Source organism: Ricinus communis, chromosome 3 (genome assembly GCF_019578655.1).
Source record: "Ricinus communis isolate WT05 ecotype wild-type chromosome 3, ASM1957865v1, whole genome shotgun sequence".
NCBI classification, from domain to species: domain Eukaryota; kingdom Viridiplantae; phylum Streptophyta; class Magnoliopsida; order Malpighiales; family Euphorbiaceae; genus Ricinus; species Ricinus communis.
Genome location: NC_063258.1, coordinates 32,849,461 through 32,869,455, shown reverse-complemented (window position 1 = coordinate 32,869,455; position 19,995 = coordinate 32,849,461). Strand labels below are relative to the sequence as shown.

The 19,995-nt window shown below is 35.7% G+C and overlaps 3 protein-coding genes across 6 annotated transcripts; 1 reads left to right on the top strand and 2 right to left on the bottom strand.

Moving 5' to 3' along the window:
• Positions 1-272: 272 nt before the first annotated feature.
• Positions 273-6,178, top strand: LOC8265205 (probable cyclic nucleotide-gated ion channel 14). 2 transcript variants are annotated; one of them, XR_007215189.1, is made up of 8 exons: positions 273-1,176; positions 1,267-1,789; positions 2,301-2,513; positions 2,862-3,163; positions 3,482-3,593; positions 4,087-4,323; positions 4,565-5,375; positions 5,833-6,178. XR_007215189.1 is itself a non-coding variant. In XM_015717070.3 (7 exons), the coding sequence occupies exons 1-7, from the start codon at positions 1,148-1,150 to the stop codon at positions 5,288-5,290; spliced, it is 2,142 nt and encodes a 713-aa protein (XP_015572556.2). In that variant the 5' UTR covers positions 275-1,147; the 3' UTR covers positions 5,291-6,178. The 2 variants fall into 2 exon arrangements, 1 of the variants encoding a protein (XP_015572556.2); XM_015717070.3 differs by having other exon boundaries at positions 275-1,176; positions 4,565-6,178.
• Positions 6,179-7,834: 1,656 nt separating this feature from the next.
• On the bottom strand, positions 7,835-12,109 carry LOC8265206 (probable xyloglucan glycosyltransferase 5). Its single transcript, XM_002515320.4, has 5 exons — positions 10,775-12,109; positions 9,959-10,267; positions 9,566-9,856; positions 9,176-9,289; positions 7,835-9,093 (listed from the first exon to the last, which is right to left on the bottom strand). Exons 1-5 carry the CDS (start codon positions 11,495-11,497, stop codon positions 8,449-8,451), a joined length of 2,082 nt encoding a protein of 693 aa, XP_002515366.1. The 5' UTR covers positions 11,498-12,109; the 3' UTR covers positions 7,835-8,448.
• A 3,339-nt stretch (positions 12,110-15,448) lies between these two features.
• On the bottom strand, positions 15,449-19,307 carry LOC8265207 (UDP-galactose/UDP-glucose transporter 7). 3 transcript variants are annotated; one of them, XM_002515321.3, is made up of 8 exons: positions 19,007-19,304; positions 18,716-18,909; positions 18,522-18,627; positions 18,159-18,404; positions 17,412-17,522; positions 17,149-17,307; positions 16,001-16,144; positions 15,449-15,910 (listed from the first exon to the last, which is right to left on the bottom strand). In XM_002515321.3, exons 2-8 carry the CDS (start codon positions 18,754-18,756, stop codon positions 15,746-15,748), a joined length of 972 nt encoding a protein of 323 aa, XP_002515367.2. In that variant the 5' UTR covers positions 18,757-18,909; positions 19,007-19,304; the 3' UTR covers positions 15,449-15,745. The 3 variants fall into 3 exon arrangements, with proteins under 3 accessions (XP_002515367.2, XP_048228215.1, XP_048228216.1); XM_048372258.1 differs by having other exon boundaries at positions 19,043-19,304; XM_048372259.1 differs by lacking the exon at positions 17,412-17,522 and having other exon boundaries at positions 19,007-19,307.
• Positions 19,308-19,995: the final 688 nt, after the last annotated feature.

Genomic DNA, 19,995 nt, shown 5'->3' with positions numbered 1-19,995 from the left:
ATTATTGGATCTCAAATTTGAGACTTTTATTTATTTTGTCAGATTTTCAATTAAAATATCCACTTACTTCCATATTAATTTAAACTTTATTTGAATAATATGGCAAACCTTACCATACAAATAACAGAATTGATTTATTATTGATTGTCATGCCAAATTGGTGTTTAAAGTTGAGCATCAGAATCTCTAGTTTTAAGAATGTCAGTTGCTCTGTCACCTCTAATGTCTTCTGCTTTGCAATTCCCATTTGGCAACTGCTTCTTTAGTATTCACTCATTAGCTTGCAGATTCCAAAATAGTTTCACTTTCACACCAATTACCAACCACAGCTGTATATGAGCAGTGATAGCCTGCTGCATTATTATCTTGTTTAGTGCATATTAAAACTGTATTAGAAAAATAATTTAGAATTATTAATAAAATAATGAGTTGAAGTAATAGGAAGTGATACGGTTGGTGAAGTAAGAGGCAAGAAATAGGGCGCACGTTGGCAGGAGATTCCTATTATGAATATTTGCTTGCTTTTATCTGTTGTGCAGATTTTTCGTCTGCAAAAGACGAAAGGAAATCATGGGCTTAATCAATCAAAACTTCTGCAAAAGCAACTCGCAAGAAAAACATAAAGAAAAATCTTCCCTGCTGTTGTCTTATTATTTGGACTCGGTTATCTCTGAGTCTGACTAAGACAATTTCTTTTTAGGAAAATTCCTTCATGCCCTTCACGTCTTCTCTCTCTCTCTCTCTCTCTCTCTCTATCAAACTCAGTCACTGCCTAAGCCTTGCAACAGGCAACTTAGAAACATGCACAGAAGAAAAAAAAAAAAAAAGAAAAGGAAATAACTGAATATCCAAGCTGTCTTTCTTCTTCTTTTGCAATTACTTATTTGCTTGCTCTTTAATGGAAAGTCAAAACCCCACATTTCTCTTTCACCACTTATCCCTCCCTTCTCTCTCAATAACTTTTCTAACTTTCCTTTTAGTACTCAAACTTGGGGTTTTCTCTTTGCTTGAGGTTTAGTTTAAGTTAACCTCCATTTCTTGAAGTTCCTGTAATGGCAATTCTTGTTTGAGAAATTTTTTTAAAAGCTCTAGCTTTTCTTTTCAAGTTCCTTTCTTACGATGCATGTTTAGTGATTAAATATTAATCATGGATTTCAAGAAAGAGAAGCTAGTGAGGTAAGTTGTTGAAGTGTTTTAACTTTTTGATTGCCTTAAATACTTTCTTTGCTTTTGCTTATTTAATCAGTGGTTCTCAAAATTTTATAGGTTTAATGAAATCCAGCATTTAGAAAAGCCATTGCCTTTATATACAGTTTCTGGCCAATTGTTGAAAGCTGAAGGCAGTGCAAGTGATCCAAAAACAGGTCATAAATTTCCTAAACTTGGAAGGTTTAAAGTATTCCCAGAAAATCACGAGCCATGGAGGAAGCGTATTCTTGATCCAGGAACTGATGTTTATTTGCAGTGGAACAGGGTATTCCTGTTCTCTTGCTTGGTAGCACTTTTCGTTGATCCATTGTTTTTTTACCTACCATCAGTTGCAAACAGGGGTGTTACTTCTTGTATGGATACTGATCTGAATTTGGGGATTACCGTGACATGTTTTAGAACTTTCGCTGATATATTCTATATATTACATTTAGTGGTTAAGTTCAGGACAGCTTACGTAGCACCCAGTTCAAGAGTTTTTGGCAGAGGTGAACTTGTTGTGGATCCCAAGAAAATTTCCTGGCGTTATTTCAAATCAGATTTCTTCATCGATCTTATTGCAGCCTTACCTCTTCCACAGGTAAAAGTAATTAATTGTCATATTTGGACATCTATGTTGTTTCCTGTTTACTTAATTGGTTGTGCAGACAGAGAATTGAAGGCAAGATTTTCCCTAAAAGCTAATATACTTTTCATTTGAGTTTCTGAATTGAAGTCTCTTATTCAGAGTGAATAATCCGGCACATATTATGGTCTGCTTGCTTGTGGAAAAATTAGAAGAAAAATCAAATAAAGAACTTGGAGTCCTTATATAGTGGGATGAGGTTGAAGTGGCTTTTGTCACTGCTGTTTCTCCTCAATTTGTTAGACATATGTTTCACTTCTCAAAGCCTTGATTGCAATTTCTGAATTTGGGTACATTTGAATAAACTTGACTATGGCTGTTCCTTTCTTTAAAGATATTAGTTGCGGGCTTGTGACAGGTTTTGTTTTATGTATCCTCGTATGTGGAGCTTTTGTATTCTTATCCTCTTTTAATTCACAGAATTTGAATCATAAGCAAAAATGAGTTCAGATTATTTCTTTTGCAGATTGTGATATGGTTTATCATTCCGGCAATTAGAGGCTCCCATTCTGATCATACCAACAATGCTCTTGTACTGATTGTTCTGCTTCAGTACATTCCAAGATTGTATCTGATTTTTCCTTTAAGTTCTGAGATCATCAAAGCCACTGGAGTAGTCACAAAGACTGCTTGGGCTGGGGCTGCCTACAACCTCCTGCTCTATATGTTGGCTAGTCATGTATGTAATCTCAAGTCAAATTTTGTATGCTAATATTTTGTTAATACCTAGGCCATTGCATGTTGCAATGGTACAAGTCTTGCTCTTTCAACCACAAGGGTAGAGGAATGTTTTTAAGAGCAGCAGCCACTTTATGTGAAAATGCTGAAGAGCTAGACTCTCCCTATTCTGTCTTCCAGTATCCTTAATTCTTCAGTTGGAGCATAACAGGCTACTGGCCTTCCATTTTAAATGATTTAGCATTACTATTTTGTCTATTTCTGTATAAAAATGCTTTTGGGTCTGAATATTATTCTATTGTTAGCCATTCGTGCAGTCTTGTCAATGATTGGCCTTCTGATCTTGTAGGTTTTAGGGGCCTCATGGTATCTGTTGTCAATTGAGCGTCAGGCGACATGCTGGAAGTATGCTTGTAGACATGAAATAAGTCCAGTAAATTGCAGTCTCTCTTACTTAGACTGTGGTACTTTGAGCAAAGATGAACGCAGACTATGGGAAAACAGTACTCAGGTGTTTAATAGCTGTGATCCAAAAAACAGTACTATATTTGATTATGGGATATTTGCAAATGCTGTAACACAAAAGGTTGTCTCGTCTGACTTTCTTGAGAAGTATTTCTATTGTCTTTGGTGGGGCTTGCAGAACCTCAGGTACAAATTTATGAAAGTGCACCAAAATGTTAAATTCCATTTCAAGTGATGACAGATGAAACTTTATCATCTTTATTTGCTGTTTGAATCAATGCTTGGAAATCACTTGAAGTTTTTGGTCCCCCCAGTACTCATGTAAAGACCGACCATATGATTATCTTCATGAGTCACAAATTGATAGTCACATAACTTAAAATAGCTCTTCTGCAAGCTTATATACTTCATCTGTGTATAATGTGCGAGTAGTGGTAAAAAGTGCCATGTAAATTGGTTGATTATAACCTTTTAATGGATGCTTTTTGCTTGTTATATTTTCAGTTCCTATGGCCAGGGTTTGGAAACAAGCACATTCATTGGGGAAACTGCATTTGCTACACTTATTGCCATCTTGGGTCTGGTTCTGTTTGCCCATTTAATTGGAAATATGCAGGTAATGTGGAAGTGTGCACCTTTTATACTGTTTTTAGCCTGTATAGGACTGTATTTGCTGTTTCTATGTTATAACAGGTTAAATATTTGGATGCAATACACCATCATAAAAATAATTTCAGTTCTTTCCCACAGATAACAAAAATATTGATTTTGGTTCTGAAACCTAAAAAACCATTGGTTTCACCTTTTCTTTTTTGTCACAAGAAAATCAACTATCAAGTACTAGGAAATAAATTACAGCAAGTGCATACTAGACAGAGCCTTATTGGAAAATGGAATTTTTAGCGTAAGATATGATCTTCATCAGTACTAGACATGCACTTTGTATCTTCCAGAATATGCTGCAAGGAAACTGCAGTTATTTTCATTTACATTCTTGAGCTTCATCCTTTTGGTTTGCAGTATGCATCAGTTTGTATTTGGTCTATACAAACTTTTCATCTGGTTAACATTTCATTCTTGGAATAAATAAGATGCTCTCTGTGGTGTAGACCTACTTGCAATCTATAACAGTCAGACTTGAAGAGTGGAGGCTCAAGCGGCGAGACACTGAGGAGTGGATGAGACATCGCCAACTCCCTCAAAATCTGCGAGAACGAGTTAGGCGATTTGTTCAATACAAGTGGCTTGCAACTCGAGGGGTTGATGAAGAAACGATCTTGCGTGCACTACCTACAGATCTTCGTCGAGTCATCCAGCGCCACCTGTGCTTGGATCTTGTTCGACGAGTAAGTTCCTCCCTCATGTTACCATTAAGGACTGTAAAAAAGTTTGCTTTCTATGATATATACCATCTTCTGCTCCAATGTAATGGGGTTTACATAAATTTTACCTACTAGTTAGTGTTACCCACATAAATTTGCTCTCTCTCTCTCTCTCTCTTTCTCTGTTATCTGTTTCCTTTTCAACTGTTGACTTTAAGTGTCTTACTGCAATGATGTCTTGCGCTTATGCTTTTTCCTCTTCTAGGTTCCCTTTTTCTCACAGATGGATGATCAGCTACTTGATGCCATATGCGAGCGACTAGTGTCCTCGTTGAGTACCCAAGGCACTTGCATAGTTCGTGAAGGTGATCCTGTTATAGAGATGCTTTTCATCATCAGGGGGAGGCTAGAAAGCTCAACCACAAACGGAGGCCGAACAGGTTTCTTCAATTCAATTACTTTGAGACCTGGCGATTTCTGTGGTGAAGAGCTTCTTGCGTGGGCTTTGCTTCCAAAATCTACTCTCAACTTGCCATCTTCCACGAGGACAGTAAGAGCACTGGAGGAAGTGGAAGCGTTTGCCTTGCGCGCAGAAGACCTCAAGTTTGTGGCTAATCAGTTTAGACGCCTCCATAGCAAAAAGCTACAACATACATTCCGTTTCTACTCGTACCACTGGAGGACATGGGGCGCCTGCTTTATACAGGCTGCATGGCGTCGGCACAAGAAGAGAATGATGGCGAGGAGTCTGACCATGTGCGAGTCATTCGCATATTCTGTTGATGAACAAGTAGCTTCTGAAACGACTCAAGAGGAGAGTATGAAATCTTCAACTTCCTCTCAAGCAAAACAGAACCTTGGTGTGACTATACTGGCTTCAAGATTTGCTGCAAACACAAGAAGGGGAGCTCAAAAAATCAAGGATGTTGAAATGCCCAAGTTGCAAAAGCCTGAAGAGCCAGACTTCTCGACAGAGCCAGACGATGACTAGCTGGACCCTTGATTATATCACAGCCATAACGCTCACCCCTAACTGAAAACGCTGCAAAGCCAGTCCAGTGATTAATCTTGAAAAGGTATTTTGATAAATGCTCCCTGCAAATATCATGTGGTTACTGATTCCTCGGTGGTTTTCGGTCTATATATGTACATGTAGCATGCCTGTTAGATGTAGGGTTTCATTATAGTTTACTAGTTAAACATGTTATGGGACCAGCCCATTTTACAATATTTTTATTGTTTTGGGACACATGTATTATGGGCTTTTATGATAAACTTGTTATGTCTTATTTTTGGGTCCACTTTGGCATGGGTTTTATGGCTTTCAAGAGAAGCTTGTAGAGGCTATTGTGTAAACACTTAGTGTGTGAAGGGAACAGCAATTTTCAGTTAAAAAAAAAAAACATTAACAAAAGAGAGAGGAAACTAGAGAGTTCCAAAGGGTGCTGTCCTGCTCGTTTTTCTCAGCACCAGTCCTAGTGTTTTGGTCGCTGGAGAAGATCTTACCGTTAGATTTTGCTGAAATTTTGTCAGCTTGTTGAGGACACACGGGGCTACATTCTGACCGTTCGGATCGTCAATTGGATCCCCGTTTCATCAGGAATTGTCTCTGGACAGAGCTGTTGTTTTTGGGTGAATTCTACACTTTTTTGTTCTCTATTTCAATTCTCTCATTGTTGGTGTTTGTTGGTGGGCTGTGAATCTTTTGTAGACTGATTTGGGGTTCTTTTTCCTCCAATTTATAAATAAGAGAAGTTAAGGGTGGACTCCTCAAAAGGTCCCGTGGTTTTTACTCTTCACATCGAAGGGGTTTTCCACGTATAAATCGTGTATGTTGTTTGCTATTATTTTCTTTTATTATAGCCGGTTATTTACTGCATTTAGTTGCTGGTTTCCTTTGTTAATTTGATTGTGTGACAATTTAGGTTGATTGGATTGCATAATTGGTTGGTTGTTTTGATTGTGTGACGTTATGGGTGTCGTTGTGACCCCCTTCTGATCCCTACAAAACACACATAACTGAACTGAATAGCATGTTTTTCCCTCTCCAATTTTCTAAACGAGGAAAAGGCAAGAAAAATTTTTTTTACAGAGTTTTGGCTTACAAGTTCTTTTTTGTTTTTCTAAATAATTTTTTGTGCATTTTTATTTCCGTTTTCACTTATCAATTGAAAAGATATTTTAGCAGGCAACTATGGCTTCACCATTATTACAGGTCAAAGAGCACTTGTCGTACAATTCATATAACTGTTTCTTCCAGCCTTTTAGTGATGGTGAATTTTTCCATTCACATGTTTCCTTAATGGATTTTTTATTTATTACTATTGTCATTCTGCCTTTTTTTTTTCTTTTAAGTTCTTTTTTTTTATTTGAGTTAATCATGAATTATGTTTTGTTTACTTTTCTGGTGTTGGCTGCATCGCAAGGATACCGCTATAACAAGAGAAACAAGTCTGATGTAAAAGTTGAAAAAACGTCCGAAACTAATGGCAGCTTTTCTTTTTCTTTTTCTCTTTCGGAATGATCCGTTACAAATAACAGTCTTGATCTCCTTAACTTTTTCCTTAGGGCAAGATAGTATTGCAGACACTTGGTTTTGCTTGTGACTGGAAACGCTAGTTCCAATTTGTGCTCATTGCCTGTGCTAGCTAAGTTCTACGCACGTCACATATTTGACAGTTTTTCAGTTCCTGACAGATCTAAGCAGCTTCAGGACTAATATGAGAAAGAGAAAGAAGTTGGAAAGATGGAAAATGTAGAAAAATGAAAAAAAAAAAAAAGAAATTCAATCCGATCAATTGGAGCGACAATAAAGTGTAGTTAACATAAACGTCGTGAATGGGTTGTAGTTACCTTAAGAAACCACCAAAATTGCCTAATTCTGAAATAACGAAATCAAAGGTGCAGAATAGCAATTATTTTAGAGCTTGGTGGATAGATTTTATTTTAATAAGCTGGTTATCAGAGATCTTACTATAAGCAAGACAAAGAAGAAGATAGTTTGGCATGAAGGGTAAAGCTTGACCTACTGAATGTTATTTGTCAAGCCGAACCTACTTGTTTTCCAGGGCGTTGCCAGCTCTATATAAATGCATGCAAAAAGTTGGAAGTTAGAAGCCAAGGAACGGGTGACCTGTCAAATCATGAGATTTTCTATCATAGGCTTTCCATGACAAAAATTTTAATTTAGTGGACCAGATAGAGGAATCAGCTTGTCCGCTAGTTATACCTTTCCACCAATATCAACCCTACACCAATACCAGAATCAGCATATGCCCGCTAAAGATTTGTTGGCCATTATTACCCCTGTAGACCCTTGTATTGGGATCAGTGGTTCCTGATGGCTGCATGAACTAATCTCAGAACTGCTAAAATCTTCTTCAGCCTATTAGGTCACATTTCCTGCCGACACTTTCTTTTGTTCTGTTTTTTTCTTCTTGGAAAATAAAATTATTGAAACAAACACATGGGCGTGCTTTGAGATTTACAAAATCCAATGCAACATGAGCAAATAACAGAAGAAACAAAAATAATATATTGGCAGATGGAGATATTAAGATTAAGATAATTCTTGTTACATTAGATAAAATAAAAATAGAATAAGTGCGAATATACATATAGTTTCTGAAACACACTTGGAAGATGGAAGCTGAAAACCAGAAAGCATGAAGGATGCTCATCCTTCAACCTCACTCAAAACATTTCTTTTTTTTTTTTTGAAGACTTTACAAGTACAATATTGCTTGAATCTTAATTGCTAAATCACAACCAAGCAAGAATTTAAGTCAACCGTAAAAAAACAATGAAACATATTATCCTTCCTATAACAATCAAGAATAATTCAATGCTTAACAAGAGCTAAAAGGACTGGTACCCTGTGAAAAATGAAAATAAGAAACAGTGTGACTATATTGGGGGTGTGGGATGATTGGTGAAAAGGGAAAATCCTATTGGAATCTCCAAATCAAATGTAATAAATGAAAAATTCATTTTATTGAACTGGAGCATATACCCTTCACCCATATTTTCCAAGGAAAGGAAAGGACTGAGCTTCCTCAGTTGCAACAGTGATATGAATTGGTTATGATGCATATTAGCCAAATATCACCTCATGCATGTTTCATGTCTCTGTCTTGCTGATATTTCTTCTTAGTTCATTTGCTCACCAATTAGATCAAGACCCACAACGAGGAAAGTCACGCCTTGGAAGAGTAGGAAGTAGAAATGGACTCCTTGGGCAGACAACAGGCTCCTGACAGCAGCTGTGAGCAGGAGGAATGCCAGAGCTAGCTCTTTCCTGTATATCTTGTTCACCTTCTTGACAGGTTTAGGGGCTGCTTCTTTCTGTTCTTTTAATCGGTTCAGTTCTCCAAGATCACTCTCAGAAACTCCTCTATGTATCTGTGATAGGTTAGTTGCCTTTGAGTCCCTCTCAGCAGCAGCAAGCAAGTCAGATTCTGAAGACCTCCCAGCTTTCTTGGTGACAATCCACTCATAAGAACTACCCAACTGGAATAATCCAGATACCATAGCATTGAATTTGGTAACTGACATGGTGTTCTCAAAGAGGAGGTAAGGAACAATGAAAGGGAAGGATTTTGGGGCTGGAAGAATATTGAGGAATGACATGAACACAGGCACGTAGCAAATAACCCATATAGGAAGTTCAGCCTCAGGGACAAACATGGTTAAAGGAAGAATTATGCAGAACAACGTGAAGGAATAGAATGGAAGGATGAGTTTTCTCAATAGGAAGAAGAGTAGTATCAAATTTGCTTTCTTCCATATTGCCATCTGCAGGATTGGAGCATTGAAGGCCCTTTAGTAAAACAGAGTGCATTGTCTCTTTGAACATATAATTTGGTATAAAAGATACCTTAGCAGTTAGAATTGCTGGAAGACACAAGCGGAAGAGATGCATCGGACCAGAATGCCAGCGATGTTGCTGCTTCCTGTAAGCTTCATAGGATTCTGGAACTTCGCAAAGAACCTAGAAGGTTGTGCGCATAATTTGTTTTGTCAAAATGTGCTAAAAATTGCAATGTTTTCAGGAAAAGAATATTATGCACCTGCTTCCTCTTCAACAAGGTTATGTACTAATAATTAGCATGCACATAGAGATGATAATCATTTAGGAAAACTATCAGAACTTTATGACAAGCACAGTTTTCAAGCAATTCTGCATTTATTTTGCATAATATGCTCAATAATTTGTCAAGAGAAAGAAATTGATAGTCAATTTATGCTGATTGGAACAGAAGAGTACCTTTACGTCATTGAGGAAAATGAATTTCCAACCATTGAGATGTGCCCGAACAGCTATGTCCATGTCCTCTACAGTGGTCCGTTCAAGCCATCCACCGGACTCCTCAAGGGCCTTGATTCTCCAGACACCAGCAGTTCCATTAAAACCAAAGAAATTTAGGAATATACCATTAACTTGCTGTTCAACCTCAAAATGGAAACACAAATTAATGTTTTGAAGACGAGTCAATAAATTCTCATCCTTGTTCACAAAGGACCATCTCGCTTGAACCAGCCCTAGTTCAGGATTATCCTGTAACACAAGATATAGGAAAGTGAATTGGCTTTCATTCCACATAAAAATTAGACAGAAAAGGGCAGCTTACTGAAAAGGAGATTTCTTAGCTTTATCCACCTTGAAATGAGGCACAGTTAACTTAAGAAAGTCTGGATTAGGTTGGAAATCTGCATCAAATATTGCAACGAACTCATAATCCTTCACGTAATCACAATTCATTGCAGACTTGAGATTGCCAGCTTTGTAACCAGTTCTAACCACACGATGCCGATAAATTATGTTGATGCCCTTTTGGCTCCACATAGCAACTTCTGCCTTGATCAAGCACTGGATGCTCTCATCATCAGAATCATCAAGAACTTGAACAAGTAATCGATCTTTTGGCCAATCAAGTTGGCAGACTGCAGAGATAGATTGCTCATATACCTGCATCAAGCGAGAGCAGAGTGCGTATCAAAATCAAGGACAGAGTACCAAACATAAAATTCTACCACTAATTTACTTTATGCTAATTTCGATGTCAATACCTACTATGATCTCCAGTGGATACTTCTATTCAATGGGGAGCTAAAATAATGATCGGAGTGACATAAATTTTTTATTTTTTCACAGAAGTGCTAGTGGCATCTGACTTGGGCAATAATTCTGTAACAATATAATAAATCCTCATCCTGTTTGTCAAAAAATAACAAGAAAAATGACTCGTACAAAAATGTTTTGCCCTCCAAAATATTATCTTTTTCGTAGTACTTAAATCTGTAAGAAGTTTGGAAAATCCTTCTCATTACAACTGGTTAAGATGCATTTCCAATCATTCCAGAATCTAGAGTAACCCCTAAATCCAGAATTTGCCACCAGCAGAAAGCAACATAAATCGATTTTATGAAGCATAAGAGCACACAAGAGAATAAGAGATAGATGGAGTCTTTTTACCTCCCTCTCATTACACATTGGCATTTGAACAAGAACCATGGGATACTGATAGCCTGGTGCCTCAGCATCATCTGACTTGAATGGATCCCCAACAATCCTTGGTTTTATCTTCTTGTATTTAATCCAAAAGCAACCTAAAGATAGTATCATGCGATCTAAAGATTGAATAAGGAATAGGACAACACAGAATTTAGAAAGAAGTTGAATTAGAGGTGCAATGTAATCAGCCCGACATGTTATCCAAGCAACATAAACCATGTGTAGCAAGCCTTGCAAATCTGAAGTCCTCGGAATGTGTAGATTAGCATTCTCAAAATAATGCCAGCCTTTAAAATAAGCAACCACTTCAAAAGCCAAGATTGCTAAAGAAGTCACTAGAAACATTTTAATGATTCTAAGTACCAATTTTCCTTTGCCCAGCTTCTCACTGGCCACTGTAACTCCTTGTCTGTAGATCAACCTTTTCTTGATAGCTCCAAGAAATGCCCAGAAGAAAGTAGCTATCCAAGCAACACAACCTACTGCTCTGTGAGCCTTGAGGAGCAAAACCCATGTGACTTGCTTGGCATTTTTGCCTCGGCTCTTCTCAACCGGCTGGAATGCAGCATCTGGGCCGTTGATTTCTACAACAGAGTAGTTCGGATTCTCCATTTTGACTACGACTGGAGTACCCTTCTTGCTATCTTTTGCCCACCAATCTGAAAAATCCAATCTCGGAGCCATTTCGTTTTTCCTCTTTCTTCACAAAAACAAGAACCAACAAAATAATAATAATAAATAAACTATCTACAACTGAAGAACCAAAACCCACAAAAAAGAAAAATTTATTGAACAAATCTTCAAAACCCAGATCCCAAAACCAAGAAATGTGACAGGCCCATTTTACGACAAACTAGAATGAACAAGATCCCTCAAGATCAAAAACCAAAAGAAGCTCGCTTTGAGGCTATATACTCCTGCTACAGACAATGTAGTAGCAAGGAGAAGAAGCTAAGAAAGAGAAGTGAGAGATGTTCTTCTCTGTCCTCCTAAAGACACAATCTTCACTGAGAGATCCAACATGGCAATTGGCAGAGGAAAGGTATCTGCTGCAGCTGTAAGAGACCCTAACACCATGTGTATTTGTCTAATAGTAATACGAAACAAAGACGAAGCCCAACCATTCCCCTTTTAACTTGCTAAATTTTACCACTTTGGTGGATTACCTAGCAATTATAGAATCTGCCCCATATAATTAAAAAGTACATTTGTAGATTAGAAAAAGAAAAAGTATAAATACACACACTAAAATTAACTATACATCATTATCAGCTCATGAGAAAACATCAGTTGACTAGCAAGTAAACTAAAACACCTCAATCTCTGAAAATCTAGATGAAATTGGGTCTTTTAGGTGTTGACCAAATTGTATTTCCTAATAATTGGAAATTAAAAATATTGTGTTAATAATGGAGAATTTTCTGTCCAGGAAACGTATGTTTTAATTAATAACATGTCATATATTCCTCATACAAATACAATGTTGACGGAAAAATAGTAAATTTCCTTTTAGAGTTTAAGCTTCATGAATCTTAGAAAAAGAAAAAGTAATTTTTTTAATTCTTTTTTTTTTTCTTTCCTATTCCTACAATTATCCAAACCAGTCTTAACTCTAAACAACCATAATAACTAAACAATAATTTTAACCTAAAATTTTGACCGGAACATGTCGGTTATGGTGCAAAAATGAGTGAAGAATATTCTCAGGTCCTTTCTCTATTTTATTTGGTCTTTATGTTGTCTATATTTACAATTTTGAATTATATAAAGTGAACAATATCAAAAGAAAAAGATACTCTAAAATGGGTATGGTGGCCCTCTTGAAATGTCAACACTGCCCTTCATCATTGTTGTAAAAAGGCCATCTGTATTAGGGGTTTGAATGTCTTTGACTACTGACTTCCAAGAAATTGATGTCATCTCCTTTCTTTCTCAAGAAAAAAGAGCAACTTTAGATTAAAAGAAAAAAAAAAAAGCAAAATGAAATTAATATTATATCAATTTTAACTTTGATGAAAATTGAATTACGATTTATACTTTTTATCTTATTTTGTCTTATTAAATTAAAAGAATTAAGTTGGATATGAACCGTAACTCGAAATTCCTTTTGACATGTGTGTGGACATGAAAATAAAATGTAACTTTACTTACAGAGAAAGACAATGGATTTATGCTCTCTTTTGATATTTTCTTTTATCATTTCCTTTTCGAACACTTTGGGTATTTCAACTTCCGTTGATCCTTTTCTTGGCTTGTGTTTCAGCACAAGAATATTATTCTTCAGGACCACCACCTCTTCATTTCCTTGCTTTTCTTACCTATTATATATATATATATATATATATATATATATATATATATATATTACATTTTTAAACTTTTATTACACAATAAATTCAATTATTTTAATTTAATACAATTTAAACTCATTTATACATATATAATGCTTTTATGTGGATATCTACACGTGATCAATGAAAAGTGAACGCCGGTGAGGCGGAGAAGTTAAGGAAGGCTGGTCTGCTACTGAGTCCACCCACCAAACTCACCTCTCATCTATTACACCTGTTTCATGAAAACAATATTATTGACTACTTCTCCTCAATGCAACCAATGGAATGGCTGCTTTATTTGCATACTCTTGGACACAGACACATAACACGTGCATGCATTTGAAAAAACAGGTTATCATATCTCCAGGGATTTATTTCTTTTAATTGATTACCTTCATTTCCGGTTTTTAAATACCATTTCAATTAACAATCTTTTTACTGATTTTTTTCATAATCATAATATTTAGAATCAAATACTGTGTTTTTTTCTTTTTCAAAATTGATAAGGAACAGACCCTATCTTCATTTTGACATAAGTCCGACATGACATTAACAAGCTTCTTAACCACACATGCCTGTCAATTAATTAATGTTATGCAAATGAATGGCAATTTATTAGGTTAGGATTCCCTTGAATTTTCTTTTTCCTTTGCAGTTATAGTTATAGAATATGGCTGTTTCTTATGCAAAAAATAAACAGTATGCCGCTATCATCATTACCTTAATTAAATTAGGCTAAAGAACAATAGAAAAAGGGTGGGGATACAAAATAATATATGGTGCGGTGTTCTTAATTGTTATAATGTTAATGGTCATATGATTGGGTTATCAAGTAAAAATGGGCAAATCAGTAATGAGTGAAAGCAAGTCCTTGGATTACCTTTTTGGGGTCACTAATTTTGAATCGAAGAACAGCCAGTGCCCTACAGATACCCACCACAAGTCCTTCATAATGCCAAAAGAAATATACTTTATATTGTCGGTCGAAGATTACAGATTATGTGAAAGAAACGAATTTATGGACTTAATAATATATGACCACTAGTCCATCAGTATGCTAAAGGAAGGAATAATCACTTCTCTTTACACCTTTTTTTTTTTTTTTTCTTTTTATCTATCTGAAAAACAAGTGCAAAGCCATCTTAAGAGCTGCCAGCTAAAACAAGGTTTTTACAAGTGCATAAGAATCTTTGTAAAATTCTCACAAAGTTAATCATTGGACCTACACGAATGGCATACATATATATAGTTGCACATGCAAAATATAGGGCTTAATCCACTAAAAACACATGTTTGCACATGTATGCGATTGGATTTGTCCCCCCAATTTATTACTTTAGTTGGTGTGTAGTATATTATACTGAGCTATGTATGTATTGATCTCTGTAGCTCAATCATCAGATTAGTAATCTAATGATTATGCAGGCGAGTAGTTAAAAAATTGATAAATTCTAGAACTAAGTGACGAGGAGGGGTTGCTTTTTGTTAATGAATTTTAGTGGGGTAAGATTTAAGGAGGAGGAAGGGATAGGCTAACTCCATAATTCCAAGCCTGATAAAAAAGAGAGGAATGGTATACCGGTGTTTTAGTGAAGGAAGGAAGGATGTTCAAGTACAAAGTTGAAATAATGTAAGTAACAACTAACAATACAACAAGTCTAACTACAGAAGGTCCACACATGCCACTTACAGAAGGGTTTGTGAATCACATTTTGCTAAACACGGCCACCTTTCATTTTCAAACATAACTGCAAAGCAAAATAGTAATGGCAAAACCATATTTGTCCTTCAAACTCTCTCTTCCATCCATAAGCATTCTGCCCCCACCTACCATCCATCAAATATCTAATGTTCCGCATAACAGAAACCCCACTGGTAATGTGAGCAAGCATTTCCAAAACACTGCTTCAAACAGCTCTAAAACCATGGGCTAAAATTAAAAAAGGAAAGGGATAGCTCAGTTACATTACAGCTGCTTAAGGCAAGTGGTACCTTCCACTCCATTGTGCAGAGGAAAGGATTTATTGTTTAAAACTGGGGTGGGATGTGGAACATTCCACACCATTATCCACCTAATAAAACACCGTCTCTCTAATTTTGGAACACTATATCCAATTACAGTATTATGGGATCATTTCGAGTCCAGTTCTTTCATTTCAAACACCAGTGACAATGATGCAACAGGAAAATGAGACGAGTGAAACTTGCATGTCCATTTTACAGGATATGGCTAAAAAGTCCATTAAAAGCTGGAAATCCCATATAATGAAATCCAATAATTGTGCACCTGATTAGAGAAAAATCCGTAAATTCAGCAAAGTACCATTAAAAAATAAATGCTGTTTTCATATTCAAGCTTATTTCAGAAACAGAGAAATACTGTACGCTATCTACCAACATACAGAATTATAGGAAACAAGGGAAAAGAAAAAACAAGAAATTATTTCACTCTCGCCTCATAATTTCCCATTTTGATAGTTACTATTAGCTCATAGTAAATGATACAAATAAAATAATATATGGGAGTCAACAAAAAAAACAAACAAAAACAGCAGTTCACTGCTATGCGGTGGCTCTGAGCTATTCTACAAAATAAAACTTATCTCCGATGAGCCTCGATGTCTGTCATCACCTTCGGTGGCTTGTTTTTCTTCTGTTGATATTTGGCATATGAATACCACACCCCGCCAAATGTGTTAATGACCAATCCAGTCACATTCAAACCATGTACTTGGACGCCACCCAGTAAGACAAACCCGAGAGTCTGAGCATCAAACAAACAAACTTACTTTTATGTACTAATAGCTTCTATTCAATTCCCTGCAACAGAACCTTAAAGATAAACTGCACATACCGTGGATCCAACACCTTTAAGGACTCCCACAATAGTAGTTGTTAGAGCAGAGTTGACTATAGTACACAAGAACATGGTGTAATTGAGAACTATTCCCATCACCAATGAAAGAATAAGAATCACCAAAAATGATAAGGAACTACTCTGCAATTTTAAACATTTTGAAGTTAGAAATCTGTACGATATATTACTTAACTGAACACACATTTTAGACCTTTTGAATTACTAAGCCTTATGTAGGGGATAAAGGTACTCTCAAATGCAATTGTTAGGAATATCAGGCACAAGTAGACCATAATAATACTAGAAAAATCATTCTACAACAAGGCATGTACCAAGCACCATACATGGTGGTGAAAGACTACTTGAGACATTCAAATAGAACCTCAGGTTTTCAGAATACCCAGATAACAGCGCCATGAAACAATGATTTGAAAGTTCTGATTCTTGTTTAATTTATGCAATTCCTTCTCCTCCACAATTTTTCTTCTTTTTTTCTTTTCAAAGACTTTTTCTAGTAGAATAATTTTTATCTGCCTTGAATCTAAGCCTCAAACTACAAAATGAAGCATCTTACCAAAAGGGAACTTTTTGATACAGTTATACACACTATCTTAAAACATCATTAATTAAAAGAACAGCCTATTTGCATCAAACCACAGTCCCAAAATTCCCAGCACCAGTTAACTCACTAATGAAATATACACAGCAATACCAATATAAGGTGATCCATCAATTTAAAGATATCTTGTAGATGGCATACCAATTAATAGGGCAATTAACGGTTGTTTGGCACAAACTCAATTCATCTAAAGGATTCATGTTGGTAAATGGGTGATAGAGATGATAAACAGTCAATAGATGTTAATTTGAAAAGTAAAGACTTCTCAAATAATTTGGTATTTCCCATCACAATTTACAATGGTGTCAAGTGACCACCTATACAGTCTACATAACTTTGAGAATTGAAAAACCATTGTAACAGTTTAGTTCTGTGCCAAATAACTATGAGTTACCACAGTAGCCTGCACAAATTTTTGAGTAGTTAGCATTCTGTGAACAGCTTCATAACATATGCATGAGATCGACTCCTAATGTGATCAGGAATAACTCAGATCTAAACCTAAAGAAGGGTTTGAGATTCTGACCTTTGCAAATAGCAATGACAAAGAATTTGGAAATTCTCCTGTACTTATAATTAGAAATGCCAAAAATGGAAGAGACAAAAAGCTATTGTAGAACATTATTTCAACTGAAGAAAGCCCATCCTCTGCACCAGACTTCTCAACCAGCACAAGGTACATTGTCTACATTTTTAAAGCAGCACCACTATAAGCAAGCAAAAAAAGAGGGGAAAAACACAATGGGGCAATACACATTAGCATGAGCAATTAAGGACTATGTAGTCAACCTGGAAAAAAACAGAAGTAAGAGCCATGCTGTAACCGATTAGGTCAAAAGAAAAATCACCAAGTGCTGCTATTAGAACCCCAGCAGCAGTCAATAATACAGAAAGAGTCACCTGAAATAGAATGGAGACATATCATTGTTTAAATGAAATACCATATTCAAGGGCACTAGTAATGAAAAAGTTTCTTCAATAACCTATGGGACAGAAATCTAGTCTCGCTAAACCCAATTCTTTCATTAGTCATATATTTACTAATATTTTGATAAAAAGGACAAGTGATGTGATTGTGCAAATGTAACTGTTAATCCAAACTCATTGCAGATCATAATCAAGCCAATGAATAAACCAAGTGAATTTTTTTTTTCTAATTCAATCAGCATCTAATAAAACTCCAGTCACATCAAATATACAAGATTTAGAAACATATGATACAACAGCAGTAAAACAAAGCTCAATATGTATGAACAGATTAAAACCAGTAAAATATATTTGATAGAAAAGGAGAAGCAATGTGATTGTGCAAATGCAAGTGTTAATCCAAACTCATTGCAGATCATAATCAAGCCAATGAATGAACCAAGTGGTTACTTTTTCCTAATTCAATCAGCACCTAATAAAATTCCATTCACATCAAATATACAAAATTTAGAAACATATGACACAACAGCAGTAAAACAAAGCTCAATATGTATGAACCAGATTAAAACCAGTAACTATATACACTAGATCAAATAAGGCACCACAAACCTGTGTTGTAGGTTTTCCCTTTCCTGAAAAGCAGCCAGCAACAAGAACAGCAAGTGGGGTAAGTCTCTTTATAGCAATATACATAGGAATGTTAACTCCTTTCAAACTTGCCAAAGCAAAAGCCACATTAGCATTGTAAAATAATGAGACTGGGAGAAGGCTTTTCGCTGTTTGCATGTCTACTCCCTTGGCTTTTGTGTAACCCATTTGGCGGCCGAAGTGAATAAGTAAAGCGGTTGCCAATTGCTAAAACAACCAAATATAGAACATAATTGTTATTAACAAAATCGTAGACCAAAAAACACAAGTGAACAAAAATAAAGGCTTCAACTTTTATTTTCTCTTTTATCAAAAAATAAATACCTGCAGAGTGAGAAGGGTCATCGAGTGATAATACTGCATTAGAATTGCCTTGTTGATAAAAACCATAGCCATAGACGCAATCCCATATGATAAAGCAGAAAACAAACTACAATTCCAAAATCATAATCAAGTTAAAAACGCTTCATGCAAATCAAATTAACACAAGAAGAAAATCAATGAAATTGAATAAAAACCTTAAAAAAGAAGTAGTTTCCTGATCGCTGCGATTCTCCATGGCTGATAACTGATATCAATTCAATCAATTTGAATTCAAAAACTCGACTTTTCACTATCACTCTTTATATTGAACAATCTCACTCTTGCAGCCGGTCTACCCAGTTCACATCATCAAATCAAGAGAAGAACCGATAGTATCAAATTAAAAATCCTGCAAATAAAATCAAAATCCAACTCAAATAAAACCAAGAAAGACCGAAATGAATCATCTTTAGCATTAAGAAAAAAAAAAAAAAAAAAAGAGATACCTGGAAAACAGATAGTCAAGGAAAAAAAAAAATTACATAATAAGAATTCTTTGTATTCTTGGATCTAGAAATTGAAAAATTGGAGTTGGTTTAAGCGTAGAGTGAGGAGTGTCTGTAGAGTCTGTTTTCAGACTGGTATATGCAAAAAATGTATATATATAAATTAATGTGTGATATGAAGAAACAGCTGGCAAGAGCATGGAAGGTCCAAAAGCCATGAATCATGATAGAAAAATGGTGATGGATTCTGATGGCCTTCTGTTTTCTTGCAGAAATTTGGAGCGCTAAGATTGAGACTTTCATGGGTCATTGCTTTTTAGATATTGTGCACTTAAGTTAATCTAATGGGGCCATCCGTACCCCATCACAGCTCTAATCGCTTCATTATCAATGTCACTTTGAGTAAACCTGTCGCCTTCATTTGGTTAATTACTCTTCTTTGCCGGTAAAACGTGATTATATACTTTGGCGGTAAATGTTCTTTGTTTAAAGTTGAGACGCTGTCGTATTGGTTGTGGAGAACTTGCAGTGGGCTTGAGCTTGGGCCAGCCCACTCTGAATCAAGCTTATGATACCTGCAGCAAGAAAAACTGCAAATTGTAAGATCAACTCCGGTTCCTATAGCTTTATCAACTCGAATTCAGCCGGTGTTATTTTATTTATAAAAAAATTTATGTCAGTGATTGACATGTTCATTAGATACCGACACGTGTGAGATGCTGACATGATTTAAAAAAAATATTATGTTTATTGTTTTTGTATTAAATGATCATTAATTTATGTTTATTAAATTGTGTTGAGTGTTTATTATTTAAACATAAAATATTGATTGTTTGTTAACTTAATTTTATTAAAAATTTATGTGTACTACAATACAAATATTTGTAGTATAACTTTAGCTTTATTTTTTTTTTATTTATCAACTTTGTACGGACAATTTATGTTATATCTATATCATAAATGTTCATTTTAATGAATTAATATTATGA

Coding starts and splice junctions, on each gene's coding strand:
- LOC8265205 (XM_015717070.3), top strand. CDS start 1,148: ATGGATTTCAAGAAAGAGAAGCTAGTGAG. Junction 1,790..2,300: donor CAGCCTTACCTCTTCCACAG/GTAAAAGTAATT, acceptor TTTCTTTTGCAG/ATTGTGATATGGTTTATCAT. Junction 3,594..4,086: donor ATTTAATTGGAAATATGCAG/GTAATGTGGAAG, acceptor TCTGTGGTGTAG/ACCTACTTGCAATCTATAAC.
- LOC8265206 (XM_002515320.4), bottom strand. CDS start 11,497: ATGGCTCCGAGATTGGATTTTTCAGATTGGTGGGCAAAAGATAGCAAG. Junction 9,857..9,958: donor TAACTGTGCCTCATTTCAAG/GTGGATAAAGCT, acceptor CTTGTGTTACAG/GATAATCCTGAACTAGGGCT. Junction 9,290..9,565: donor TTTTCCTCAATGACGTAAAG/GTACTCTTCTGT, acceptor ACAACCTTCTAG/GTTCTTTGCGAAGTTCCAGA.
- LOC8265207 (XM_002515321.3), bottom strand. CDS start 18,756: ATGGAGAATCGCAGCGATCAGGAAACTACTTCTTTTTTAAG. Junction 17,308..17,411: donor TTACTTCTGTTTTTTTCCAG/GTTGACTACATA, acceptor TTAAAAATGTAG/ACAATGTACCTTGTGCTGGT. Junction 16,145..17,148: donor TGTCATTGCTATTTGCAAAG/GTCAGAATCTCA, acceptor TTAAAATTGCAG/AGTAGTTCCTTATCATTTTT.